Below are 24524 nucleotides of genomic sequence, written 5' to 3'. Positions count from 1 at the left end.
CACATACTACTGCCAAGCCAACTCTCCCTCATCCCGTACAGGTAGTCCTCAATTTATGGTCACAATCGAGACCAAAATTTCTGTTGCTAAGTGAGACATTTGTTAAGAGAGTTTTATCCCACTTTATGACCTTTCTTGCCACAGTTGTTAAGTGAATCATTGTATTTGTTAATGTAGTAACACGGTTGTTAAGTGAATCTGGATTCTCTATTGACTTTGCTTGTCAGAAGGTTATAAAAGGTGATCGACCCCAGGACACTGCAACTGTAATAAATATGAGTCAGTTACCAAGCATCTGAATTTTGATCACATGACGATGGGGATGCTGTAATAGTCATATCATAAGTCACTTTTTTCAGTGCTATTGTCACTTTGAATCATCACTAAACGAACTGTTGTAAGTTGAGGAGTACCTGTATTTGTGCTATTAATTTTTTCCTATCTAGATCACTGCTATTAAATTTCATCCTGTTCATTTTGATCCACTGGTCATTCCTGTGTAAGCCATTTCTCATGGGTTTCAAAAAAAAATCATCTGCATATTTGATCATCATTTCAATCCACGTAACAAAGTGCATAACCAAAAAAGAGGGTGTTATTTATTGTAGTTTCTGGACTACTATTCTTCTAGCATGATGTGGGGAATATCTTATAATAGGAATACAGCAAGTGCAATATCTGGTCAACATGTAGTCTATTACGGGATTTAGGTAGCCGACCATAGACCTTGCCCATTGTACATCTCCCAACATTCTTTTTCTTGCCATGCCTACTACATTTTGTTTTCACCTGCCTTAGCAATGCATTAGTCTCCTTCTGTTTGTCTCTATTCTCCTCTTCCCTTCTTTCTTGTCTTCAAATGCTCTCCCTTATGTGTCCCCCTACATATTCATCCCTCTCTTTAGTTCACCTTAATCTTTCCACGCTGTTCATTCTTTTCCATGACTTTCCTTCATTGTTTTTCCCCAATACCTCCCTGATCTTAATCTTCTCTCCATCTCCGTGTGCTGCTGTCCCTTTGCATGCCTGAACTTTCCAGCCTAATTGTGTTGCCATTTAGAAAATAAAACAGCATTATAATTCAAAGTTATGTGGAATCCAAATAACTATGCAATTGCACATTCAAATTAATTACAATAGTAGACTGAAAACAATAGAATAAGATGTATTTTAAGCATACTATTTAAATAATAGTATTGTATAAAGTTATAATTTTTTGAAGGACCCTAATTCTCATATATGTATATTGCATATGCTCACTTCATGACTTTATAAGAATACTCAAACCCATGTTTGGATTGTGGATACCTAGGTTATTGTAGCTTAAGCTTAACGCTGGAGAAGTAATTTATTTTTTTAGTTTGTGATTTCTTGACAAAACATCCCTATCTTTTGGGTTTTGAAATAAAATGCTGCAGTGTCATATTTGAAAAGCTACAATATATAATCTGCATAAAGTACAATTAGTCTAACAAATATTGTTTAGTTTTTAGAAACTGAATCAGTAAGCCTTAGACAATTTGCCTGAATTTTGCATTCTAGTCTTGTAGAAATAGACTGCATGCTGCTGTGATGTCACTGCTTTGCTTATCAGGATTTTTGCTCTTTGTTTCACAGGGAGCTGTGATTGGTATAGATGATGAAGACGACAGCACCTTCACAATAACTGTTGATCAGAAAACCTTCCATTTCCAGGGTGAGCTGAAAGAAAAGCTCTTTATTCCATTAATTCCAATCACAGAAAATGTTCAGATGTTTAATTAATAGAGTAATTTAAAAAACTGTAGAAATTGAAGTGCTTGAAAATGTACAGAGAACATTCTGGAGTCAGGAGCACTATGGGTTAGGCAGGGATTTATATCTGCAGTGTATACATATGTGCTGGAAAAGACTGTAGCATTGGCAGCATGTGCAGATTAAAAATTTAAAGGCTGTATCAGTGAAGGGGGAGAGAATAATGGGTTTTTGTTGGTGAGTATTCTTGCAAAAAAAAAAAAGAAAGAAAGAAAGAAAGAAAGAAAGAAAGAAAGCACCACCGGTCTTTAATATCCAGAACTGCTGTTGTGCTTTCTGCATGGAGAGAGTCACAAAAACCATGTAAGGTTGCAGCTTTTGTTGATATAGAATCTAAATGGGAGATGAGAGGGAACATTTGATTTAAAGGTGGACTTCTGATTCGGGATTTACATGCTCTCATTTATTTCATCCATATTTCATTGCTGTTGTCAACCAATCACCATTCTGCTGCCATTTACCTTTTTATTCATATTTACTAACTCCAATGCCATCTGTTACTGCTATGTTCCGTCATTGCATGCTATGGTTGACAAGTAGAAAGGGTAAGGTACTGTGTTTTTTATTTGTACTTTATATAACCTGCAAAATATATGTTTGTAACTATATTGGTTTAAGATATAGATTTTATATAATGTTACCATTTCCAAGTTTTCCGTTTTACTTTAAATCATAATTGTTTTCTCTCATTGCTAAATTTTTGTTTTTCATTCTCAGTAACCTGTAAATTATTTCCTTATGAGTAAGCATTTATTTTTAAAAAAAAATTAAATTGATTCATTCTGCATTAAAATTTGTAGAATTTATAGTAGAGTGCCTTTGTTTTATCTTTGGATAGAAAATTCTAATATTTATCAACATTCATGAAATACCTATAAAGATAAATTCTATGTTCCATATTTTGCACATATGTAATTTGTATTCTCAATGACTTGGCTAACCTATAGCTTTAGGGGGAAAGGGGATTATATTAAACATTGCACAAAAGAAAAATTTTGCATTACAAGTTTGCAGTATTACTCTGTAATGTATATTTATTTCACAGTCTTAGAATTTCTGCATAAAATTACAAAATACAGGAGAATAAAAGTTTTTAACCTCATTTTTGGTAGTAGAAAAATTGTTAATGCTAATAATCTATACTCTCGGGAAGGTATTATCTCTGTTGCATAGCTTGATGAATGTCGTTTTCTACTGCAGCTGTTAAGGGAACTGCAGTTCTACAGTTTTTGTTACCTGCAGAAAGGAAATTATCTTGAGAGACAAGGCCATCATAAACAAAATAAAGTAATTTTATCTTTGAAATATCCACTAAAATTAATTATATCTAGGTTGTTTAATTATTTGAAATTTAACATTACTGTCATTTTACTGTTACATTGATATATAGCATGGGATGATGCTGCAATTTTTAAAACAAGGACTAAATATCTAGGAGATTCCTCTTATGTGGAGCGACTTCTTATGTATTAGCAGTGACAGATGCTGTTATCTGTGGCCTATTATCAACTTAAGAATAATAAAATACAATGGTACTTTAAAAAAGTTCTAGCTATATTTTAACACCCAAACACATGTGGTACATTTGTATTATGAAATGCAAAGTTTTTCCTTACATTTGGTTTACTTTATCATATTCTAAAGAAATGAAATTACATCTGCACATCTAAGAGCTGACTCACCTTGTTAATTTTAGAATTTATCTAATTATACCTTCAGAAACATATTGATACACCTACTCTATACCGATCAATATGAGCATTTCCTATACCTACAGATCAATATGAAGAACCTTTTAGGGGCAGAAATGTTGAATGGCTAACAGGGTATAGGCGTTGGGATACGTCTCTGTGGATAAAGAGATTGGCCTTACATTTTGACAGTGATGGGCAGAGAGAATGCTGGGTAGGCCATTGCAGGAAATGGGGAATTTATACTTGTACACTAATGCAGGTTCCCTCTTCTATCCCAGTAAATGGTGGTCAGATTATTCAGTGATTAAACTCAGGTCAGTGTTAGTAAATGCCAGGTGTGTACATAATAAAACTGTATCCGTCTATGCTTCAATGATGATGAGCATGTAGATTCTAGTAATATGATTTGGTTAGGCAGTAATGAGGCAGTTTTGCTCTTGCAAGTTTCAGATTCTTCATGAATCATTATACCAAGTGTGGGGAGGATATGTGGCCACAACAATTTAAGAAATCTAGGGAATGATCAGTACTGCCCTGGTGCTAACTAGATGCAAGTCACATTATGTTAGAGTGAGGCTGAGGCTCTATACAGGGTACAGACACAGTATTCTTTATTAAAGGAATGGATTTGTGGTTTGTGGTTCCTTTTTGACTCACAGTATCTGGTGGAGGAAGTTATGGCCAAGTAGACCTTTGGTTTGTTTTGGTTGGTGCATAAATTATAGCCCTGCTTGGAGCAAGAGGCATTGGCAACATTGACCTTCATCACATGCTTAAATCAATACAACATACTACATGGAGCTGAGAGATTGTTGGTGGGTAGAACATCTTATTCTTTGATTCCTGCATTTAGTTCCAATTTAAAATAGAGTATAACCTATAAAGCTTTATAAAGTATAGTGCCACATTGCAACAAGGACTGCCTGTTAGGTCAAGTGGGACCCTGTTGAGGATAGCACCAACCATATGAAGGGAGGTTTGAACTAGAAGACAAGATGCTTTAGTTGTTTTAGTTTAGTTGTGAAACATGTTGACTCTGCAAATTCTTTGGGCCACTTTTCTTCTGGTTTTTAGAACTTTTGAAAATCTTTTAAGAGGAACTTTCATGAAATACAACATTTTTTTTCATTGATGTCATTGTATGGTAGAATGGTTGTTGAGATCCTTCTAACTCATCCAAAGTTAGGGGATTGGAGCAGTATAAAAATTACATAAATTTCACACTTCAGGTGTTATAGAAAGTTCTTTTGACATTAGATAAAATAATCAAATCTATAGAATAAAAATATTCTGGGATAGCTATGAATTATTTGTAAGCAGACATTTTTAAAAACATTTGTTCCACTTGTTTAGAAAGTGAGGTAGAAAGGTTTACTGAACTCATACGACAAATTACACATTTTGAAATATTTTAATTTAATATATGATGTATAAACACTAGGCAGAATTCAACCTCCAGTACTCTGTGTTTTTTGAATTTTTTGGGAATCAGCGAAAGGGGAGCTACTGCCATTCAAAATATAATAAATAAATAAATCCTAAGAATAAACTAGGAATACCAGATGCTGCATAATCAGTGTAAAAAAATGCAAGCCAGGTGAATGAATTGTTTTCAACATTTAATTTAAGAGAAAATGCTTAAGGAATATAAAAGGAGTATATAGACATTTAAAAATGTACTATGCCAAGACTATGTGGATAAGAAAAAAACCTTTCCCTCTTTATACACTATTTTGTATTTGTATTTTATTAAATTTATATGCCGCCCTTTTCCCTGGGGGGACTCAGGGCGGCTTACAACTTAAAAAGGGAAGGGGGAAAAACAAACTTTGGACATATAGAACAATACAATTTTAAGAACACAACATTCATACCATTCGGGCGGGTTACAATCTTAGTCCCAGGCCTGACGGGATAGCCAGGTTTTAAGTGCTATGCGGAAGGTCTGGAGGGTGGTGAGGGTACGAATCTCCACGGGGAGATCGTTCCATAGGGTCGGAGCTGCTACCGAGAAGGCTCTCCTCCGCGTGGTCGCCAGTCGGCACTGGCCAGCAGATGGAACTCGGAGGAGGCCTAATCGGTGAGATCTGATAGGTCGCGTGGAGGTAATCGGCAGTAGGCGGTCTCTCAAGTACCCAGATCCACTACCATGGAGGGCTTTATGGGTGGCAAGTAGCACCTTGAAGCGTATCCGGAGATCGACAGGTAGCCAGTGCAGCTCGCGGAGGATAGGTGTTATGTGGGTGAACCGAGGTGCACCCACAATCGCTCGCGCGGCCGCATTCTGGACTAGCTGAAGTCGCCGAATACTCCTCAAGGGCAGCCCCATGTAGAGCACATTGCAGTACTCCAGCCTAGAGGTCACAAGGGCACAAGTGACTGTTGTGAGAGCCTCCCGGCTCAGGTAGGGTCGCAACTGGTGCACCAGGTGAACCTGGGCAAATGCCCCCCTGGTCACAGCTGACAAATGGTGTTCGAAAGTCAGCTGTGGATCCAGGAGGACTCCCAAGTTGCGGACCCTGTCTGAGGGGTGTAGTGTTTGACCCCCCCAGCCTGAGAGATGGAATATTTGCCGAATTGGAGGGAGGGAAACACAACAGCCACTTGGTCTTATCTGGGTTGAGCACAAGTTTGTTAGCCCTCATCCAGTCCCTAACAGCTTCAAGTCCCTGGTTCATCACGTCCACCGCTTCATTGAGTTGGCACGGGGCGGACAGATACAACTGGGTATTGTCCGCATACTGGTGGTATTTTATCCCGTGCCGCCGAATGATCTCGCCCAGCGGTTTCATGTAGATGTTGAAAAGCAGGGGGGACAGGACCGAACCCTGCGGCACCCCATATGTTAGGGGCCTAGGGGTCGATCTCTGCCCTCCAACTAACACCGACTGCGACCTGTCCGAGAGGTAGGAGGAGAACCACTGCAAGACAGTGCCTCCCACCCCCACCTCCCGCAGTCGTGGCAGAAGGATACCATGGTCGATGGTATCGAAAGCCGCCGAGAGGTCAAGGAGAACTAGGATAGAGGCATAGCCTCTATCCCTAGCTCTCCAGAGGTCATCGGTCAATGCGACCAAAGCGGTTTCTGTGCTGTAACCAGGCCTGAAGCCAGACTGGAAGGGGTCAAGATAGCTAGCTTCCTCCAAGGACCACTGGAGCTGAAAGGCCACCACCTTCTCAACAACCTTCCCCAGAAAGGGGAGGTTGGAGACTGGACGATAATTGTTAAGAACGGCTGGATCCAAAGATGGTTTCTTCAGGAGGGGTCTCACCACCGCCGCTTTAAGTGCTGGGGGAAAGACCCCCTCCCGAGATGATACAAGAGATGATAAAATAATTAAAAGTAGGAGAGGTTCTAAATAAAGATGATTTTCTTTTAAACACTATAAAATATATGAAGAAGTAGTCCCAATAATAAACAGATTACAATACTTATAAAATTTATGAGGACAGTATCTACTTAATTTTGAAATCAAGCAAAGATGCTCTTAGGTGCAGCAATTATAGCCCTGTTTCATTAAATATGACTGTACACTTGAGGCACCTTTAGCTGCTGATTTACTTAGCACAGGTGGGTTTTGTTCTCAAGAGACAGAACAGTTCCTTTATACATTCTGGTAAACACTGCAAAAGCATGGCAGTGCCTTCCCTGTGCATGATTCTTTATCTGAGCCTAAAGAGTCTTTGATAAAACTGCATTGAGTATATGTGCACCAGGTTTATATGTGCACCAGGTTCTAGAGAATATGGGAAAGAGATAATTCAAGTTCATTCTCAGTGAGGAAAATTTACTGTGAGTAAATTACTCTCTCAGTGCAACCTATCTCAGAGGGCTGCTCTTGTCATGATAAAAGGGAGCATTCCAGGTAAGCTACCTTCAATTATTAGAAGTGAGCCAGGCTCTTAAATAAATAAATGGCCCTGCCCACTCATTCTATAAATTGCTTCAAAGTCTTGCATTGAGACTCTGAGACAGAAGCAATGGATTTCACAATGGATTCCACTGTCAGCCATGGTAATCAAGAACTCAAAGTGGCTAATAAGAATAATGAACAGAGGATCTGTTGGACTTTGTCTTAAAAGAGATAATAAAAATTGCAAATCTTGATCTATGAGTGCAAATAAAATGTTACTTAGAAAACACCAGCCTTGTGTCTTCCCTTCCCTTGTGTTTTCTCTTTTCATCCCATCCCATTATCATTTGTCTCTTGTGTATTTGTGCTGTTTGTTCTTGTATGTGTACCTGAAATATATATTGTAAAATCAGTGCTAGCTGCTGATAACAAGTGCAGTTACTGTTGGTGATACAGCCGAAATAATTTTCTGTAGCTGGATATGGATTGGTAATGTTTCCCCCGTATTCAAAATACAGTAAAATGTTTTAAACCAATGATCTTAAAATAACTTTAGTTGCTCAGTTATAAATTCCTATCATGCTATTTAATAGGAACCTATAACTAAGGTTTTTCAACTTGTTTGTACTTGAAGTATGAATGACTTAGTATTCACTTCTAGAGTATAGGTTGTACTGCTGGTGTTTTACCAGACTAATCAGCTGAAAGATGCAATCATTTTTTGTTTTGTTCAGATCTTTTATTAATTATTCATGTCTGTATATTACCGAATATCTTACTATAGTATTACATAGTGTTGTATATTCATACCTTATTTCCATTTGAGTGTTCCTGGGAAAGTGTTATGAAATTTACTAGTATATGTAGTTTGCCATGGAGATTGCTTGATTACTAGAATACTATTGCTGTAGTATCTACACTAGATTTCTACTGTATCTGAGACATGCTTCAATGTTCATCTTAAATTATATAGTAACCAAAATAGTATGACACCAAGATGTTCTGTAATCCAGTTCTAGTGATAACTCTTGATAACAGCGGCATAGATACATGCGTTGATAACTGTTATTGGGTTTTGTCTGGAAATATTTAAAAGTATTAAAATGCTTTCATGTAGAGTTTAGATATTATGAAAAAATGCAAAGGGAAAATGAGGGGCTTCTTTACATGAAACAGTTATGTTTCTAAGGGTATAAGTTGATTTAAATAATATATACAATGTTTTATTTTTAAATTGGTAAGCAACAGGTAAAGCATGTGATAAACTAATTATGTTCAGTAAAAACAAATCTGAGGCTATACAGTTATGATCTGTACTGATTATTAAAATTTGGGAATCCAAAAAGTAAAATTGATTAAAATACCCTCTGGAAAGAATCATCAGTTACAATCAGGAATTATGATACTATAATAATTAAATGCAGTTGTTAGCCACTTTCATTATTAAATTGATGAATTTAATAAGACTTTTTAAAATCAAGACAGACCTGTGAACTCCACTGGATATAATAATATATAGGGACAAAGTTTTCGTCATGATTTTAAAAAATACTGACATAAAGGGATCTAAGACTATAATTCATTCCTTCTCCAGAGTTTGAATGCAGAGTAAATGTTTTAGATTGCATCATTAGAAAGATCAAATATTTTATATAAGTCTTGCTATATAAGTTGCTGCTAATGTGAAAAATGATGATGACTATCATCTGGAAACTGCAGATAGTTCAGAATGTAGCAGCAGTTTTGGATACCCCACAGTTCACTGAAGTAACACCACTGCTGCATGGCTTCCAGTTGCTTTTTGAATACGATTGAAGATGCTAGTTACTTCCTTTAAAGCTCTTCATAATATAGAGCTGGGTTGCTTGTGGGACTGCCTATCCCTGAGAGTATCTGTCCATCCTACTAGGTTAGATGGGAGGGATGTTAAATGTTATCTGATAGGACCTCAGAGGTGCGCCTTCTCAGTAGCTGCCCAGCCTTTTGGAACAGCTCCCACTTGATATTCAACAGATCTATAACGTTTTAGCTTTCCAGAGAGTTCTTGAAGGTCTGACTCCCCAAGTGGAAGTGAGGACTAGGATGAGGGCTGAGCTGTGAGGATGATTGATTTGGACTCTGAGGGAGGGTACTTTTGTTTTTATCTGTGTTGTTTATGGATTGTTGTGAGCAGTTTGGATCCATCATATGAGCCAGGTGGCTATCTAAGTCCTATAAATACATAAATGTCAGAACAGGTATTTCTGTACATCTCTTGAATAAGTAGATTAGAAGCAACGCAAATCTGACATTTGAAATTTGTTTATAGCGGATCTTTTCTGTTTGGTTAATGTTATTGAAATCTGATACAATGCTTTAATTTTCCATCTAGAGACTTCATAGCAGTCTCTTTTGTCTGCCTTATAAAATGTAATATTTTATTAACACAATCCATACTCTCTTTCAATTTGAGAAATAATGGATACTCAACAAAATACTAATCCAGTATAAGAACATCAACATCTGAAAAACATTGCCCTGCTACCTTCCTTGGAGTTAGCATGAACAACAGATGAGGGAATATGGGAGGGGTGTTACAAAGAGGCAAGTGTGTTATTGGCAGCACTTCAGAGAAGCTGGGCTACTGTAGAGTAGTATGTATATAGCCTTGAAGGAAATGTGCAGCAGCTATTACAAAAACTATTAGTTTAGCCCTGAAAGGAATAACAGAAACTCAGGGTAGGCTTTCCTTGATTCTCTAAGAGGGAGCGGGGGAGGGGGGGAAAGGCTTTTAAGAATCTGTTACTATATCATATAATATATTTTTTGATTATTAGAAAAAATAAGCTATAACAAGAAGGGAATTACGATATAATTTTAAAAAATTTATAATTTTAAAATTTGATTAGAATTATATGTATAACTGCCAAAAGGAAGATCAGAAAGCTTACATATATTTTTTCCTTTTCTTTTTTATCTGCCTCCTTTTTCTTTCTTTTTTCACATTAATTTTACTATATTTTTCTTTTAATTTTTTTTCATTATATATGTAAAATCTTGATAAAACTTTCTTTTTAAAAAAGTAGAATTATATAGTTCTTGTGGCGGTTTTTTAATATAGCCTATTTCAAATGACTAAGTTATAATCAATCATAACATGCTAAATTATTATGTGTGGTGGTAGCCATGATACAGCAAACTAAAGATAAGCACAATTTTGTTAGTGTAGCCTTATAATAAAGCAGAATTGGCTTATCTTGTCATGGTGGGCCTGCATGGCCTACCTGGTAAGGTTGACAATATCTTTCAGCTAGGGTAGCTGAGTTGGAATATAAGCCAAGTTCTATATAGCAGACCTTACATTTTTGTTTATTTTGCTGTTATCTTGATTTTAGGAATTAATATTTGTAGAGGATTATTGTAATTATATTAACTATTTGGTTAATCAGAGTGTAAAGAAACTTTGCTCTATGATTTAGAAGGTTACTATTAATAAGGTTCATGATATTGTTCCTGACATTTTAAAAACAAACCTATTAAATCAAAAGAACATTTTATTTTGTGTCTCTTTTATGTTATTGTTTCCATGCCCACAATATTTTTGAAATTCAGAGATTCGTGTTTAAACAGAATGGTTCCTACCTATTAGTCTTATTGTAACATCTGTTCCCAGAATTAGAAAACATTCAGTAAAGAAAGAAATAATTTATGATAGACTGACATGTCTAAAACCTTCTTGCTTTATTTATTAATCAAATATTATTTATTAATAAAATTTGTATAGCAGCCCATCCCATAAACAGCTCCTCTGAGTGGTGTTTATTTACTGTTAAATTAAGGCCACAAGTATATTTTTAATATTCTTTCAGCTCGAGATGCTGATGAAAGAGAGAAATGGATTCATGCTTTAGAGGAAACCATTCTTCGTCATACTCTTCAGCTCCAGGTAAATTCATTTGCACTCTGCTTTAAAATTATAAAATTGTTAAGAATATTTGCTCTAATGAATTCATAAAAAATGGTGAATACATTCCAGAATATATTCAGATGAATATAGCTTTCTGTTGCAAATACAGTATATACAGTATTAAATATAAAATCAAAGCATTTAAATGTGTTTCAAACAGCAAGCATTTCAGCTGAATTAATAAGTTTTGAAATAGACTGTATTGCCAATATACAGATAGAAACTGTTCTATTAAGATCCGAAAAATTAGAAACATTGAACATATTTTAAAATACATCGTATTTAGTATCTTTTCAGCATCAGGCTTGCGGTTATAATTTGTATTTTTGTTGGTTTTATATATTCATCCATAGCTGCATGTCAGGTTTGGAAACACATGATGCAAATTCTCTACACTAAAATAGAGAACAGCTATATAAATCCATTGACTAAATAATAATAATACTATTGAAAGTTTTCTGGGTGGTGGTTAGGTTTCTAAAAATTCAAAACAAAACTAAAAAGCCAGTGCAACTATCTTTGTTGTTTGGATACTTGCAAATGGAACTAAATGGAACTAAAATTCTACAAAATATTTTAAGGAAAAAGCAAGTGTGTGTCTGTTCTTAGTAAAAAGAAGACTATCATTATAATTACAGTATGTCTTACACAACTAGGTTTCTTCCTCATATAAACATTTGCAGGCAAAGCTTTTTGCCAACATTCAGCCTTAGATGTTAAATTGTATTTATATCAGCCCAGCAAAAACAAAACAAAACAAAAGCAAAAAATAAAATCCAGCACTGGAATACATTAAAACACGACTAAGATTAAGAACTTTCTGCTAAACTTTATAATTTGAATCAATATATTTCAACTCTGAAATAGTAGTCTTTATTGTCATTGTACAAAATAAATAAAACAAAACTGGTTACTCTTTAAATACTCTTTCATATTACAAAGTGGAGAGTTCTTTTTGAGATGTTAGTTTTAAGTGGTAACATTTTCACTTTGGGTTAGTGTGACTGAGTAAAAGAAGTGTTCCACTGTGGAGTATTTAAATGGCATTTACAATAATTTTCAAATAATAAATCTTTGTAAAAGCAACCCTAGCTTTAGATGGACAATTGCAGCCTGTTATGCAATTTTACTTGAAAGTCTAGCCAATTTAGACTATTCTATTTCTTCCTATCTTTTGCCAACCGTATTGTCTCACAGTCACAGAGATCCTATTAATTAATTCTCACCACTGCAGGTCCTTTTTGACCCTCAGGCAATTTTGTTGGCTCAGATTGCAGCTAAGAGTCCAAGAATGGGCGGGGGGGGGGGACTCCGTGGCGGAATAAGGCAGGCTCTCTTGATTCCTGTCAAACATTGTAAAAAGATTTAAATCTGCTTCGTAGTAAGGGATTTTATATCGCGAAGCTGAAACACGCAGAAAAGGGCGCAGGGATGGGTGGGTTTGAATCGAACTCGGCGAACAATCACTGCGAGCCAAAAATGAAAAAGCAACGTAACGCTGTAGCCAATTGCAAGCATGTTGACGTATTGATAACTAAAATGGGGGCGGAGGAGATCTGAATGGATTTGTGGCATCATCAGCACTGCGCGAGAAGTTCTAGGCAGATAAATGGGTTATGAATGGCAGAGCCGGCAGTGCCTTTTGCGCGGTAATTTTTCTTAATTGTTCCCTGCCAGCGGAGCCCCCTACGCACAGCGATCGCAATAGCTCTAAAGGAAAGCAGAGGAATGCTTCGATGCGCTTTCTCTGTTCGTGTTACCCTCCGATTTCTCCACGGGAAGGAGGATGGGTCAGGCTAAAGGACACCTGACCCATAGCCAATCGGGTCCCACTTGGCTTTAAGACTGTAACTGTGCGAACGGCGGGGTTTCCGACGCGGCCACTCTACCGGGAGAGGCGGGGCGGGGAAAGGAGAGGAGGGAGATCTTGTAAGACCCTTCTCGAGAGGCGTGACCGGCCGCGAAAAGAATGGCTAGTGTGAGTAGGAAACAGATATTGGGTAGCAACGTGATGGACAGGAAAGGAATGGAAACCCTCTATTTGCTGGCCTTCTCGAGCAACCCCCCCTCCCTTCCCGACGCACTTTGCCCTGAACTCCAGCGTGTTGACTTAGAACAGTTTTGTGAATGTCCCATTTTTGCGTTTTGCGTCAGAGTTGATGCGATCTTGTAAAAATAGGCGAGCAGGCAGCCGACCCGGCGGATCATTTCCATGCCGTTCCGCGTTTTGACTAGTTCCGCTCGGTGTGAATCGTCGCTAAAATTGGATGTTGGAAATGAGGGCATCGTATGTTGGAGGTTCTGAGTCAGTTTGGCTTTCAGACTCTGGATGATTGATTGATTACTCCCGTTGTTGCCTCTGCTGTTTAAATGGGCCTTTTGTTTTAACATTTGAGCCATTAATACTGAAAGCTAGAGAGTTGATGTCAGGAGAATTTGACTTCCTTAGCTATATGGTTGCTGTATAGTTGACAGCAACATACTGATTGCTTTCAAACTGCAAATCAACCAGCAAAGAAGGCTTTCCTTAATGAACTCACGGTAACACCAGCCTACTAAGGATGAATTCAGCTATCTGAATTCTTTACATAGCCAAACCTATACAGAATGTGGAATTGCAAGAATAGTTTTTCTGTAGGCAGTGAGCATGTCTGAAATGTCAACTTGTGATCTCAAACAGTAAAAGCCACAATTGTGCAAGAATGTAATGATAGTGTATATATCTTGGGGAATTGGAAACATGCTTCCAGGAAACAAAAAAAAAGCATCCATAATGGATGGCATGTAATTTTTTATAGAGACTGCAAGTATTTACTACATAGACGTACCTTTGTTTTTATACAGAAATTTGGATACTGTTCAAATCAAAGGATTCCTTTTCATAGAAGAAAAACCTTCTAATTACGTATGGATAGTGCACAACCTTTAACAATTCCATTCACTCTTAATATTTAACTGGTCCAGCTGGTTGGTGATCTTAATTGAAGATTTGGTCAGCTTACAAAGCTAACTGCGTGACCTTCAAAAGCCCTAGGAAGCAGGCAACTTCTGAAAAATCTTGCTAAAAAAACCTACAAGGCTTAATCTAGGCAATCACCAGGAGCCAACACAGATTTGAAGGCGCATACAAAAAAAAAACAATATTAAAATTGTGTGGTAAACTTTTAAAACATAAATTCTAGAATGATTTGAGTACTAGGTGAGTTGAAAACCCCTTCCTTATTAGTAACAAAAGGGGCCTGCAGATATCCAGTTGAGACTGTACAGGATTATAAAAAAATCGTAGAATTATTTAAAATATCTAAACTTATAGTTTATTGCTAATAGTTATTCCCTTTTTAAAAGCCTTGGTCATAATTCTTCAGGACATGAGGATTTTTGGATCCCATTATTTTTTAGATGACAAAAGCAGTAAAACAATAAACTATATTACTTGCTGTTGAAAAACTTCCTTCCTAGACAGCCAAAAATGTCTAACTTTACATCAGCTTTGAGCAGGATTTTTAAAACAGAGTAGGTTCTAAATGAAATAATACCTTCTAATATTCATTTTTTTAAATTATGAATTCAAAATAACTTTATAGCTAGTATTGTGTTGGAAAAATTAAAAAAAATGCTTTCCTGCGTGTTGGTAAACAAAAACAAATTATGTTTAATTTTTATTTTTTATTATTTATAGGGTGTGGAGTCTGGATTTGTTCCAAGTGTCCAAGATTTTGATAAAAAACTTACAGAAGCTGATGCTTACTTACAAATTTTGATAGACCAATTGAAGGTACGTTAACTCTGTAATTTCTGCATTATAGATGTAAATAATTTTCTAGCAATTATATACTTTATTTTGTTCCTAAAATTCAGGACTGTAATTCTCGTGCAGATAATGCCAGAAATGGGAACACCATACATTTGTAGTTTGAATTTTGAATCTATTTTCTTGAAAAGCAAATAATCTTTCTAACCTCTGTTTCAAAATACAAAGATAGTACGTTGACAGTTCCTGCTTCAAGAGATTAGATCTAAGGAGCTTAGGTGCAAATTAGAATCTGCAGACTTTCATAATATAGTCAAGTTCTAAGAACAGCAATATAAGCTTTGCTTAAGTAAGGATGTGCAAAGCTTAATTTTATAATGCTTAATCAAAACTGAAAATCAGACAAAAATCTAAAATAATTCTCTACTTAAAGATTTCAATTTCAGTGAATCTGGATGTTTAAGTGTAAAAAAAACATGTTTATATAAACAATTTTGTCTATATTCCTTTTTTGCATTACATTGTGTGCATCACAGTTAATTTGTGATGCCATAGATTTTTTTTTAGAATTTTTATCCTGCCTAATACTCCTTCCTCCTCCTGTTTTCCCCACAACAACAATAACAACGACAACAACTGTGAGGTGAGTTGGGCTGAGAGTCATCCAGCTAGCTTTCACGCCTAGCATAGGATTAGAACTCACGGTCTCCTGGTTTCTAGCTGGATGCCTTAACCCCTTACCAAAATGGCTCTAGATTTCAAGTCTAAGTAGAATTGACTTAGTTTGTTATCAAGTGGCTCAAATATTTGATCTTGGAAATGAAGAAAATATTTGATAATAAAAATAGAAGCTGTAGTATATTTTATTTCTAAAGCAATGATTTTGAAATGTTTTTAGCTTAACTTGAATATATAATTGTGCATCAATTGTAGGCAGGGGATCCATTAAAAAAATGTAAAGATAATGGTCACAGTCAAAGCCCTGCTCCTTTATCATGGATGTGACATTGTTGTGCATACAAAAGGGGCAGAATTGTGGCCCCCATCTTGATGTTTTTAGTGATCCTGTGGATCCTCCTGTTTGTAATACTATGCTGATTATTCACATATGGTTGTACTGTTGTGATCAGAGAATATTCCTATTCCCCACCCCACCTCCTATGATTACTTTTTACACTTTGCAATAAAAGCAAAAGAGTTAGTCCCATTGAACTAATGGGAAGCAACAGTTTGTTAAAGCCATAGGTAATATGGATATTATTTTTGGTAAGACATCTGTCTTAAAAAATATACTTAGTCTACAGAAACTAATATACTTTTAAAAGTGATTTACTATCCTGTTGGAATTATTAAAGTTTATCCCATGTTTTTAACAATTTTCTTTTTTAGCTTTTTGATGAAAAACTTCAGAACTGCAGAGATGATGATCAGAGAAAAGCAAGTATATTTTTTGTACAGATGACCTTAGAGTATATATTTCTTTCTAAGATACAACTTTACTGGTCTTTTTATAGATAATGAATACTATATATGTTTGTTTATATCTATATATCTGTATCTATATCTATAGTAGGTGCAGAGAAAATAGAGACAGAATAATAAGAAAGGATATATTTAATTCAAATAAAATAATCACTTCTATGGATTTACATCTGATCTTCAAAACTCACTGTGACATACAAAGTGGTCTTTCCTCTAGTTTTCTACCACAGTTCCTTAGCAAGGTCATTAAAGAAAGCAATATGTATTACTTTCTGTGCACCCCAGAAGGAACCATCACTATATGGATAGAGAACTCTACTTTTCTTATCCAGAAACATAGCATTTGCAGCAGGAGATGACATTTACTGTTAACTCAAGCACTGAGTTCAGTGGGGTAGGAAGCATCACATCTGGGATGCTAACCGAGACCTTGCAACAGGAATGGAAGCTGTCTTTTGCTTTTGTTTTTCCAAGCTTAGAAATTAGGGTTTTTTTCTGGGCTGGAAAACAGTCGTGTAGAATATTATTTTTCCCTGCTGCTGGTAATCTATGCAGAACTCGGTTGATTCCTCTGAACCTTTCTCTCTGCCTTTTCTCTGCCACCATTGCCTTGGGCTTGTTTGCTTGCTTTTCCATTCTTTTCAGGAGTCTAAAGCTCCAAAGTATTTTATACACATTGCTGCATACAAATTCTAAATTATGAACTAAATTATGAACATAACCAGCAATTCTCTGCTGCCCAAATGTAGTAGGATGTCTTACATAAGGGGATATTGATTTTCTGGAAAACTTGCATCCATACGATTGACATGCCTTTTACTGAAGCAAAACAAAACTGAATGAGAGGTAATCTGCAGGAACCAAATGGAGCCCTGCAGCTAGTCAGGATCTTCCTTCAGGTAAAAAAAAATACTATTTGTATTGGAGATTTTAGTATGTTTTCTTTTGGAAAACACAATTTTCTTGCTGGACCACTTTCCCCCCTCAATGAGATGCTATGAGGATATGTCTCTTATAAAAGGTTAAATTCCATTTTAGAGCTGCTATTATGTGAAACTTGCTAAAATAAGGACCTTTTTGTATTTAGAACAGAGTCATATGCTGATTATAAAATACATGTAAGGCAGTTTTTCTCAACCTGATTCCCTTTAGATGCATTTGAGTGCACTTCAGAATTATTATCCAATATGGACAGAGAGCAGTTGGCTGATAATTATGTGACTTATGGATCAAATGATTGCCAGAGTGCAGACGGGGAAAGACTGTCTTATATAGGTTGAGAAAAACTCTCTTAACTATTAAATAGGTGTTTCTTCTCATTACATAAGTTTGCCAGACAAATGTGACTTTATAATTACTTAAAATCTAATCTGTTGCAGTGACTGATGTTAGAAAATATGATAGTTGATATCTTTGTATGGCAATTAGTATTTAAAAAACTATTCATGTCAGAAGAAAAATGTCAGATTGTTTTTATCCCATAATTTAACACCATTAATTCTGATTCATAGCATGATTTTTTTTCTTTTGAACAAATCCATTGATCTAATACAAGTAACAAAATTTCCATCTACTGTACTTTTCGCAGTATAAGACGCACCCTAAAAGAGTGTGGAAATTTGGTGCATCTTAACACCAAATACAGCCATTTTGGCCTCCTGAAGCCCTGCCCCACATCCCATTTTTGCGAAAAACGGCCCATTTTTACCTTTCCCCAGACCCCAGGAGCACTCTGCAGGCTTCAGCAGGGCTGGGGGGAAGGCAAAAATGCTCCTATTTTTGCGAAAATCAGGCCTTTTTTGCCCGTTTTTTCACAAAAACAAGGGTGTTTTGCCTTCCCCAAGGCCTGCTGAAGCCTGCAGAGTGTTTCTGGGGGCCCAGGAAGACAAAAACTTTTTTTCTTACTTACCTGTTTGAAATTTTGGTGTGTCTTATACACCTGTGCGTCTTATAGTTCGAAAATATGGTATTTCTAGTAGAAATATGTTTTGAATAAAATGTTCTTGAGGTATCATTTAAGCATTTTCTGTCTATAAGAAATTTTCAACATGACTTACTGATATAGTTGTAGAAAAAATAAGTCGAGGCAAAAATATGGATATCTATTGAGCCTGAATCTTGAGTCAATATTATAACTTGGAAATGCAAAATAATTATTTTAAAATTTTTAAATATGCTAAACAAAACTTTTCAGCAAAATTGCTTATAACTAAAAAACTCTTAATGTGACTAAAACTAGCTATTTGTAAGAGTCATTTTGTTTATTTATAGGTGGAATTGGCTATATAAATTAAAATAACTTTCAAGCATAAGCACAGAATAAGTTGGTAGAGGAAAGCTGTCCAACAAGATTTTCTGAACGTGGTAGCAAGTTGTAGCGTTTGTATTCTAGCTGCTTGTTAATCAAAGAAAAATAATATTAAAGTCATTGTATAGTGATGAAAGATGTTTGCTACTCTTGGTAAAGCAATATTTTGTCTGGAATATGCTTGAGATCCCAGACACTTGTTAAAACTTGCCTGTCTGAGTTTGCACTGTTTGGTTTTGTAGATAATATTTATGTTTGGTTAGAAATAAACAATAAATAGTATTAATAAATTTAAAGATCACCATTTGTATCTTTAAATATTTTTTTTATATTTTAAATATTTTTGGTATGTGTTTGCAGAAGATTGAAAACCTCAGAGAAACAACCAGTGTAAGTTTTTGTTTTAAATCACTATGCACTTGAAGTCATATTTCATCTGATTCTCTTAGAATGCATTGTAATAATTGAAGGAAGATAATCTAAAATATTTTTAAAGTCTTGTTCATATTTATGTACATATTCATCTTTAGCAATGTGTTTACTAGTAGACTCTTTTAAATGAAATGGTATGACTATTCTCCTTCCATAAATGACTTGTACCATAGTGCTTCTTATGATACATTAATGGAGAAATATAAAATAAATTATTTATTAGCAGGAATAATTATCATATTGTAGATTAATTAATTACTATCTTCTAACGTAAGCAAATTTCATTGTAGGTTTAAAATATATACAATATATCTATAAGACAAGGCAGTTATCAAAATAATGTATTTTAAAGTGAAATCATGTATAAATAAACCATAACAATACTATTAATGAGTTGTTTATCAAAAACTCTTTTATATACTTAAAATACTTAATGTGATTATTTGATTATTTGCAAGTGGAAGCAATATTTTTCCCAGAAGTACAGTGCTGGTCTATGAGGGTTGCATGCTAAGAGAACAAAGCAGAAGTGGAATTAATCTTAAGAACTCTGAAGTATATCAGTTGTTCATAATTGTTAAGTTTGTTAGATATTATAACAATAGCTTTGAAAAATAAATGCTAAAAAATAAATAGCAAAGACCTTTTTGAACGTGCTTTGGATTGCTTTAATTGTTTAAAAACTTTTAGAAAAACTTAAATATTTATTTTTCCTTCCTTAGAGCATGGTCGAATCAATAAAACATTGTATTGTCTTGCTGCAGATTGCTAAAGTAAGTATTTCTATCAGTATCAAATAGAACATTGATAGTACATAAGAACAAGAGTTGCCACACTTAGATGGTATACTGTTGATGGTGAACATACTTAACATTATATTATGACAAATTGCTACTGAGTTTGGAGCATGAAACTGCATGGAAGAGAAAGAGTATTACAAGACACCTTGTGTATATAGGTTTCCACTCACACAAGTTTGACTTCTGCCTACCTCCTTAAATGTCCAGAGGCAACAAACTCTGGTTATTATTGCAGAAAACTCCAAGCTGAAATAGGAAGAAGCAAATGTTAATCATTTTTTTCCTGAACTGGGTTACAAATAAATTGTATGCATTTGAAAGAGTGATCTTAAAATTTGTTGTATTTGATGGCCCATCTTGACTATTGGTTTCTCAGTGTATTGATAATAGATTTGAAATATTTCACCATTTCTTCTTGGAACTTGGAACACAGAACTGATAAAATGGGATGGGGGGGGGGAGTGGTTAAAGTCCTCACTCCCAACATTATTTTGCATGTACTAGTAAAATAAAATTTTAAATATTTTGTTATCCTTAATGAGCTTAATAATTAGTTCTGGCATAGAAGTTACTGCAATGTCAAATATGAAAAATCTTTGTTTAGTTTTGTGGGGCAACTAAAAAATATCTAACATAAACTGCTGTTGGTAGTTGTTGCTGATGTATGCATTTATGTATACAGTACATGTATCTATTTTGGATCAAAGTCCAAAAGAATAACCATATACAATATAATCCAGTAATATGTAATACAACAATTTAAAAATGATTTGAGAATGAAATTTTTGACAAACCTTCAAGCAACAAATAGCTGATACCATGGATTGGAGTTGAGTGCAAGCCTTCTACCCTCAGCTTCAAAAGAACAGAATTTTCAAAGAAATGGCTAGATAGCAGTGCACATGGACCAAAATACATTTGAACAATTCTTCTAAGAAAATTGTTTTAGGTACAATTCTGGCATCAGAAATTGATACGAGGAAGAAGAGATGCTTGCTCTGGTCTAATAGGATAAAGTATATCCTGGTAAGGGAAGGGCATTGTCTGCAAAGCTAAAATAAGACGAATAACGTTCTTGAAATAATAAAATACTGCAAAAGAAAAGAAAGAATATTTGGGAAATATTCTTTATGAGAATGATTAAAATATGCAGAGTAATGGTAATTATGCTTAGCATTTTAAATTATATTGGAAAATAAGGATAATCAGGAGAAACATATTACTTCAAAGTAGGAAAATATGAATTTTTCTATATGTATATATTTGAAGACTTATTTTGTTTCATATGTACAATACTGAAAAACACATGAAACTCAGGATATTTGTTTTATTGAAATATGAAGTTATATATACTGAAGTAACAAACAATAACTAAATTATTCTATTTATTTTAATAAGAATGTTTGTAATGAAGTTTGTAATTAATATTATTTTAAAATTAGGTTTATTAATATTTTTTTTAAAAATTCTTAGGGAAGAACTTTGAATAAAGCTTGTCATATGCTCATAAATCATAAACTCTTAATATCCTTTATGACACAAATATAAAAATGATCTATTGTACAGTTGTACTGAGATAAAGTTCGTTTGCAATTTGTAATTGTAATGTAGCTTAAAACATCATGAACTATGTAGGCTGTTAATTTTTTCCCCCAATATAGAAAATTGATATTTTAGCCAAACCTGGCACTTTTTGTATGATAACTAAACTTGACAGTTTTCAAAGTCAGAAAAAAATCTAACGCAGAGTTTATTTTCAGATTCTGAACTGTATTCTTCCTTTGTGACTGTTATATTTTCTGATAATGTAATGAGTAGGAACCTCTCAAGAAAGGCAATTAATAAAGCAGCAGCATTACAAGAAAATTGGGGTTAAAAAGGAACAGCTTGAGCCTATGACTTTGTCTTTAATTAGGGCCTTTAAATGGGAGGTCTGTAGCAAATTGGCATTATTTATATGACTGCAACAGTATTCTCTCATCACCTACTGGGATTAAGAAATAAAAGTAAAAATTGCTCCTCAATTTCTGGGATTATGAAATCTCGTTATGCTCTTATACTCTCTTCCAACTTTAGGTGTAATAACATATGCCTTTACATAAATACCAGAGAAATGACACAGGATGTTCCATATATCGATATATTGCATTTTGAAAAGGAATGAATATAATCAGGATCTCTAGTATTACAGGTTTTATTATGTAATAAATTAAAGATTATGTCTGAAACAATTCTACTGGGACTATGTGCAGTCAAAATGGTATATACAGTCTACTTTCCCTTAAATTCTCAGTGCAGAGAGCTGCAGATGTTATATTCTGTAAAGCTCCATATGCAGAATTTTACATGACGGTGTTTATACTGACCACCAGAACATGGTGCTTCCTGGTAGTCCCTGTAAGTGAAACCATCACATTAAAGCTATTAATTATATTTATCAGTTATGAGCAGTTTCCAACATTCTATTTTTGTAATTGCATATGTTGGAACTATTAAATGAAATACTGCCATCAGTTATATTATTTAGAGCAGGGATGGCAATCTGCAATTATACCCAAACATCCCCAAACTGTATACTGAAATTTGTACAAAATTATCAACACTGATTGAAGTCAACGTCAACTTCCTTATTGTTTTTATTATTTGGCTTGTGGAAGGAGCAATTTGCCTCGCGGAAACCTTTTTTTTTTTTTTTTTTTTTTTTTGCCATTTTCACCCTAAACCCATCATTGAAGAAAAAGACCTGGCAAAAAAAAAAAATCAACCCTGCCCCATTTAGCAATATATGGTATAATCAAAGTGCCAGTTGTGACCCTCCAAAACATTAGCAGGCTGACATGCTGCCTCCTACTATTAAATATTTCCATTTGTGTTTAGAAGTTATTTCTGAAGATTCTATTGATTTCTCTCAATGAAGAATTCTTAAAACACATGGAAATATATTTTTATGCTGTAAGTTTAGGTCACAACAGTATTTCAACTTGGCTCTTCATGAAGTGCTGACGGTCTTGAGTTGCCATTGGTATTCTTGTTTGGTATTTCTTTATTGTAAACTGGGAAACAAATGTAGAAGTGATCCAGAAGAGATCTGATTAAATCTTCTATTGCCATTTGGTGAGCAAGAGCGATCATATACTATAGTATGATTTTATGGGGTAATGCAAAGCAAGCCATATTGGGGGCAACAAAACCCACCAAAATTCATTTTAAGGCAATATCTTCATTTTCTGAAAAGATTTACTAAGTTCTGAGAGCTTCTTATAAAGAGGAGAATTCAATGGCCTAATAACTGCATGGGAATTAGGTAAAAAATTCAGTAATTCATTCTCTTTGGCAAATTTAGATAATTTTAGTTCATAACAGGGAAATTGACTGCCTATTGTAAAGTACTGATTAACTTGGAACTATGGATTAATTATAATTTGCTACATATTTGTAACTACAGTGGTTCCCCATATTCTTCAAATTTGGATATATTCCACTTACTCAGAAGAAAACATTCAGAAGACCACAAGTGTAAAAGAGCTCTGCAGTCTCACCAATTTCCTTTTTGTTAATGTTTCTGACAAGCCACAACTATTTTTTAATAGCTAAGGTCTCCTGTCCCCCATTTATGAAAACGTCCATATGCACTATGTCAACATCCAAAAGCCAACGTACATTTTGCTTCACATATTCTGCATTTTCATATTCTGATACACTGGTCTACAGGTAATTTAACAGAAGAGAATATATTATATTACTCAGGGTTGAACTGTGAATCTGTTGATATTAATCTAAGTCCAGGAGGAATTTAAAAAATTGGCGAAGAGTGATTCTTTGCTCTTGAACTTGATTAAGATTGAACTAGTGTTATTCCAGCTATAGTTACTATTTGCGGGGAGGGGGGGCTTGTGTCAAAATGCATCTTGTATATAGTGGCGCTACTAAGCCAGTGAACATCTTTATATAGTCATTGATAACAAACTCAGAGAAAACTCTTTACTTTCTTTTAAATATCTTATGATGGAACAAAGCTGCAGTCATAATTGCTCTATATTCTCTCTTTCTCCTGGTTTTCTCTTTTTCACATGATGGGAGAAGACAGAAATGAGGGGGTTATTTTTCAGATAAAACTTTAGTTAATCCCATAACCCAAATGAATTGAATCTAGTTAGTACTTGTGTGGAGATCATGAGGAAAATCTTAGGGTTGTAGATTAATTTTGAGGCATAAAAATCATCCATGGAGAAGCAATATCAAATGGCTTTAATGAAATCAGCAGAAATCAAGTTCAGCTCAAAGGAATTTTCATTTAAAAGGAAAGACTAGAAGGCATGAATGAAGAATGTAGAGGCATTTTACTCAGAACTCCTTCAAATGCCATTATTTTTCTTATATTGGGGAGATTTCAGGAATATTGTTTCTGAATTAAAAAAAGCCATGATATAAGAACCTTTTGTAGGAATTCTAAGTATTTATAT

General features: G+C 34.8%; 1 protein-coding gene across 5 annotated transcripts in view; it reads left to right on the top strand.

The window, feature by feature from the left end:
- The window catches only part of OSBPL9 (oxysterol binding protein like 9), a 70729-nt gene that overhangs the window by 20979 nt on the left and 25226 nt on the right, over positions 1 to 24524 (top strand). For 2 of the 5 annotated variants that reach the window (XM_087719670.1, XM_087719669.1), the window contains exons 3-8: positions 1618 to 1696; positions 11191 to 11267; positions 14968 to 15063; positions 16429 to 16476; positions 19190 to 19219; positions 19984 to 20034. In XM_087719670.1, the coding sequence (XP_087575796.1) occupies positions 1618 to 1696; positions 11191 to 11267; positions 14968 to 15063; positions 16429 to 16476; positions 19190 to 19219; positions 19984 to 20034 (381 nt within the window). Of the gene's footprint in view, positions 1 to 1617; positions 1697 to 11190; positions 11268 to 13247; positions 13267 to 14967; positions 15064 to 15160; positions 15683 to 16428; positions 16477 to 19189; positions 19220 to 19983; positions 20035 to 24524 lie in introns of those variants that run through there. The other 3 variants (XM_087719672.1, XM_087719671.1, XM_087719674.1) reach the window with 3 other exon arrangements.

This window comes from Thamnophis sirtalis, unplaced genomic scaffold (genome assembly GCF_051295495.1).
Source record: "Thamnophis sirtalis isolate CommonGarterSnake01/CBP01778 unplaced genomic scaffold, rThaSir2_p1.2 scaffold_7, whole genome shotgun sequence".
Classification (NCBI taxonomy): Eukaryota; Metazoa; Chordata; class Lepidosauria; order Squamata; family Natricidae; genus Thamnophis; species Thamnophis sirtalis.
This window is presented reverse-complemented; position numbering and strand designations above follow the sequence as displayed.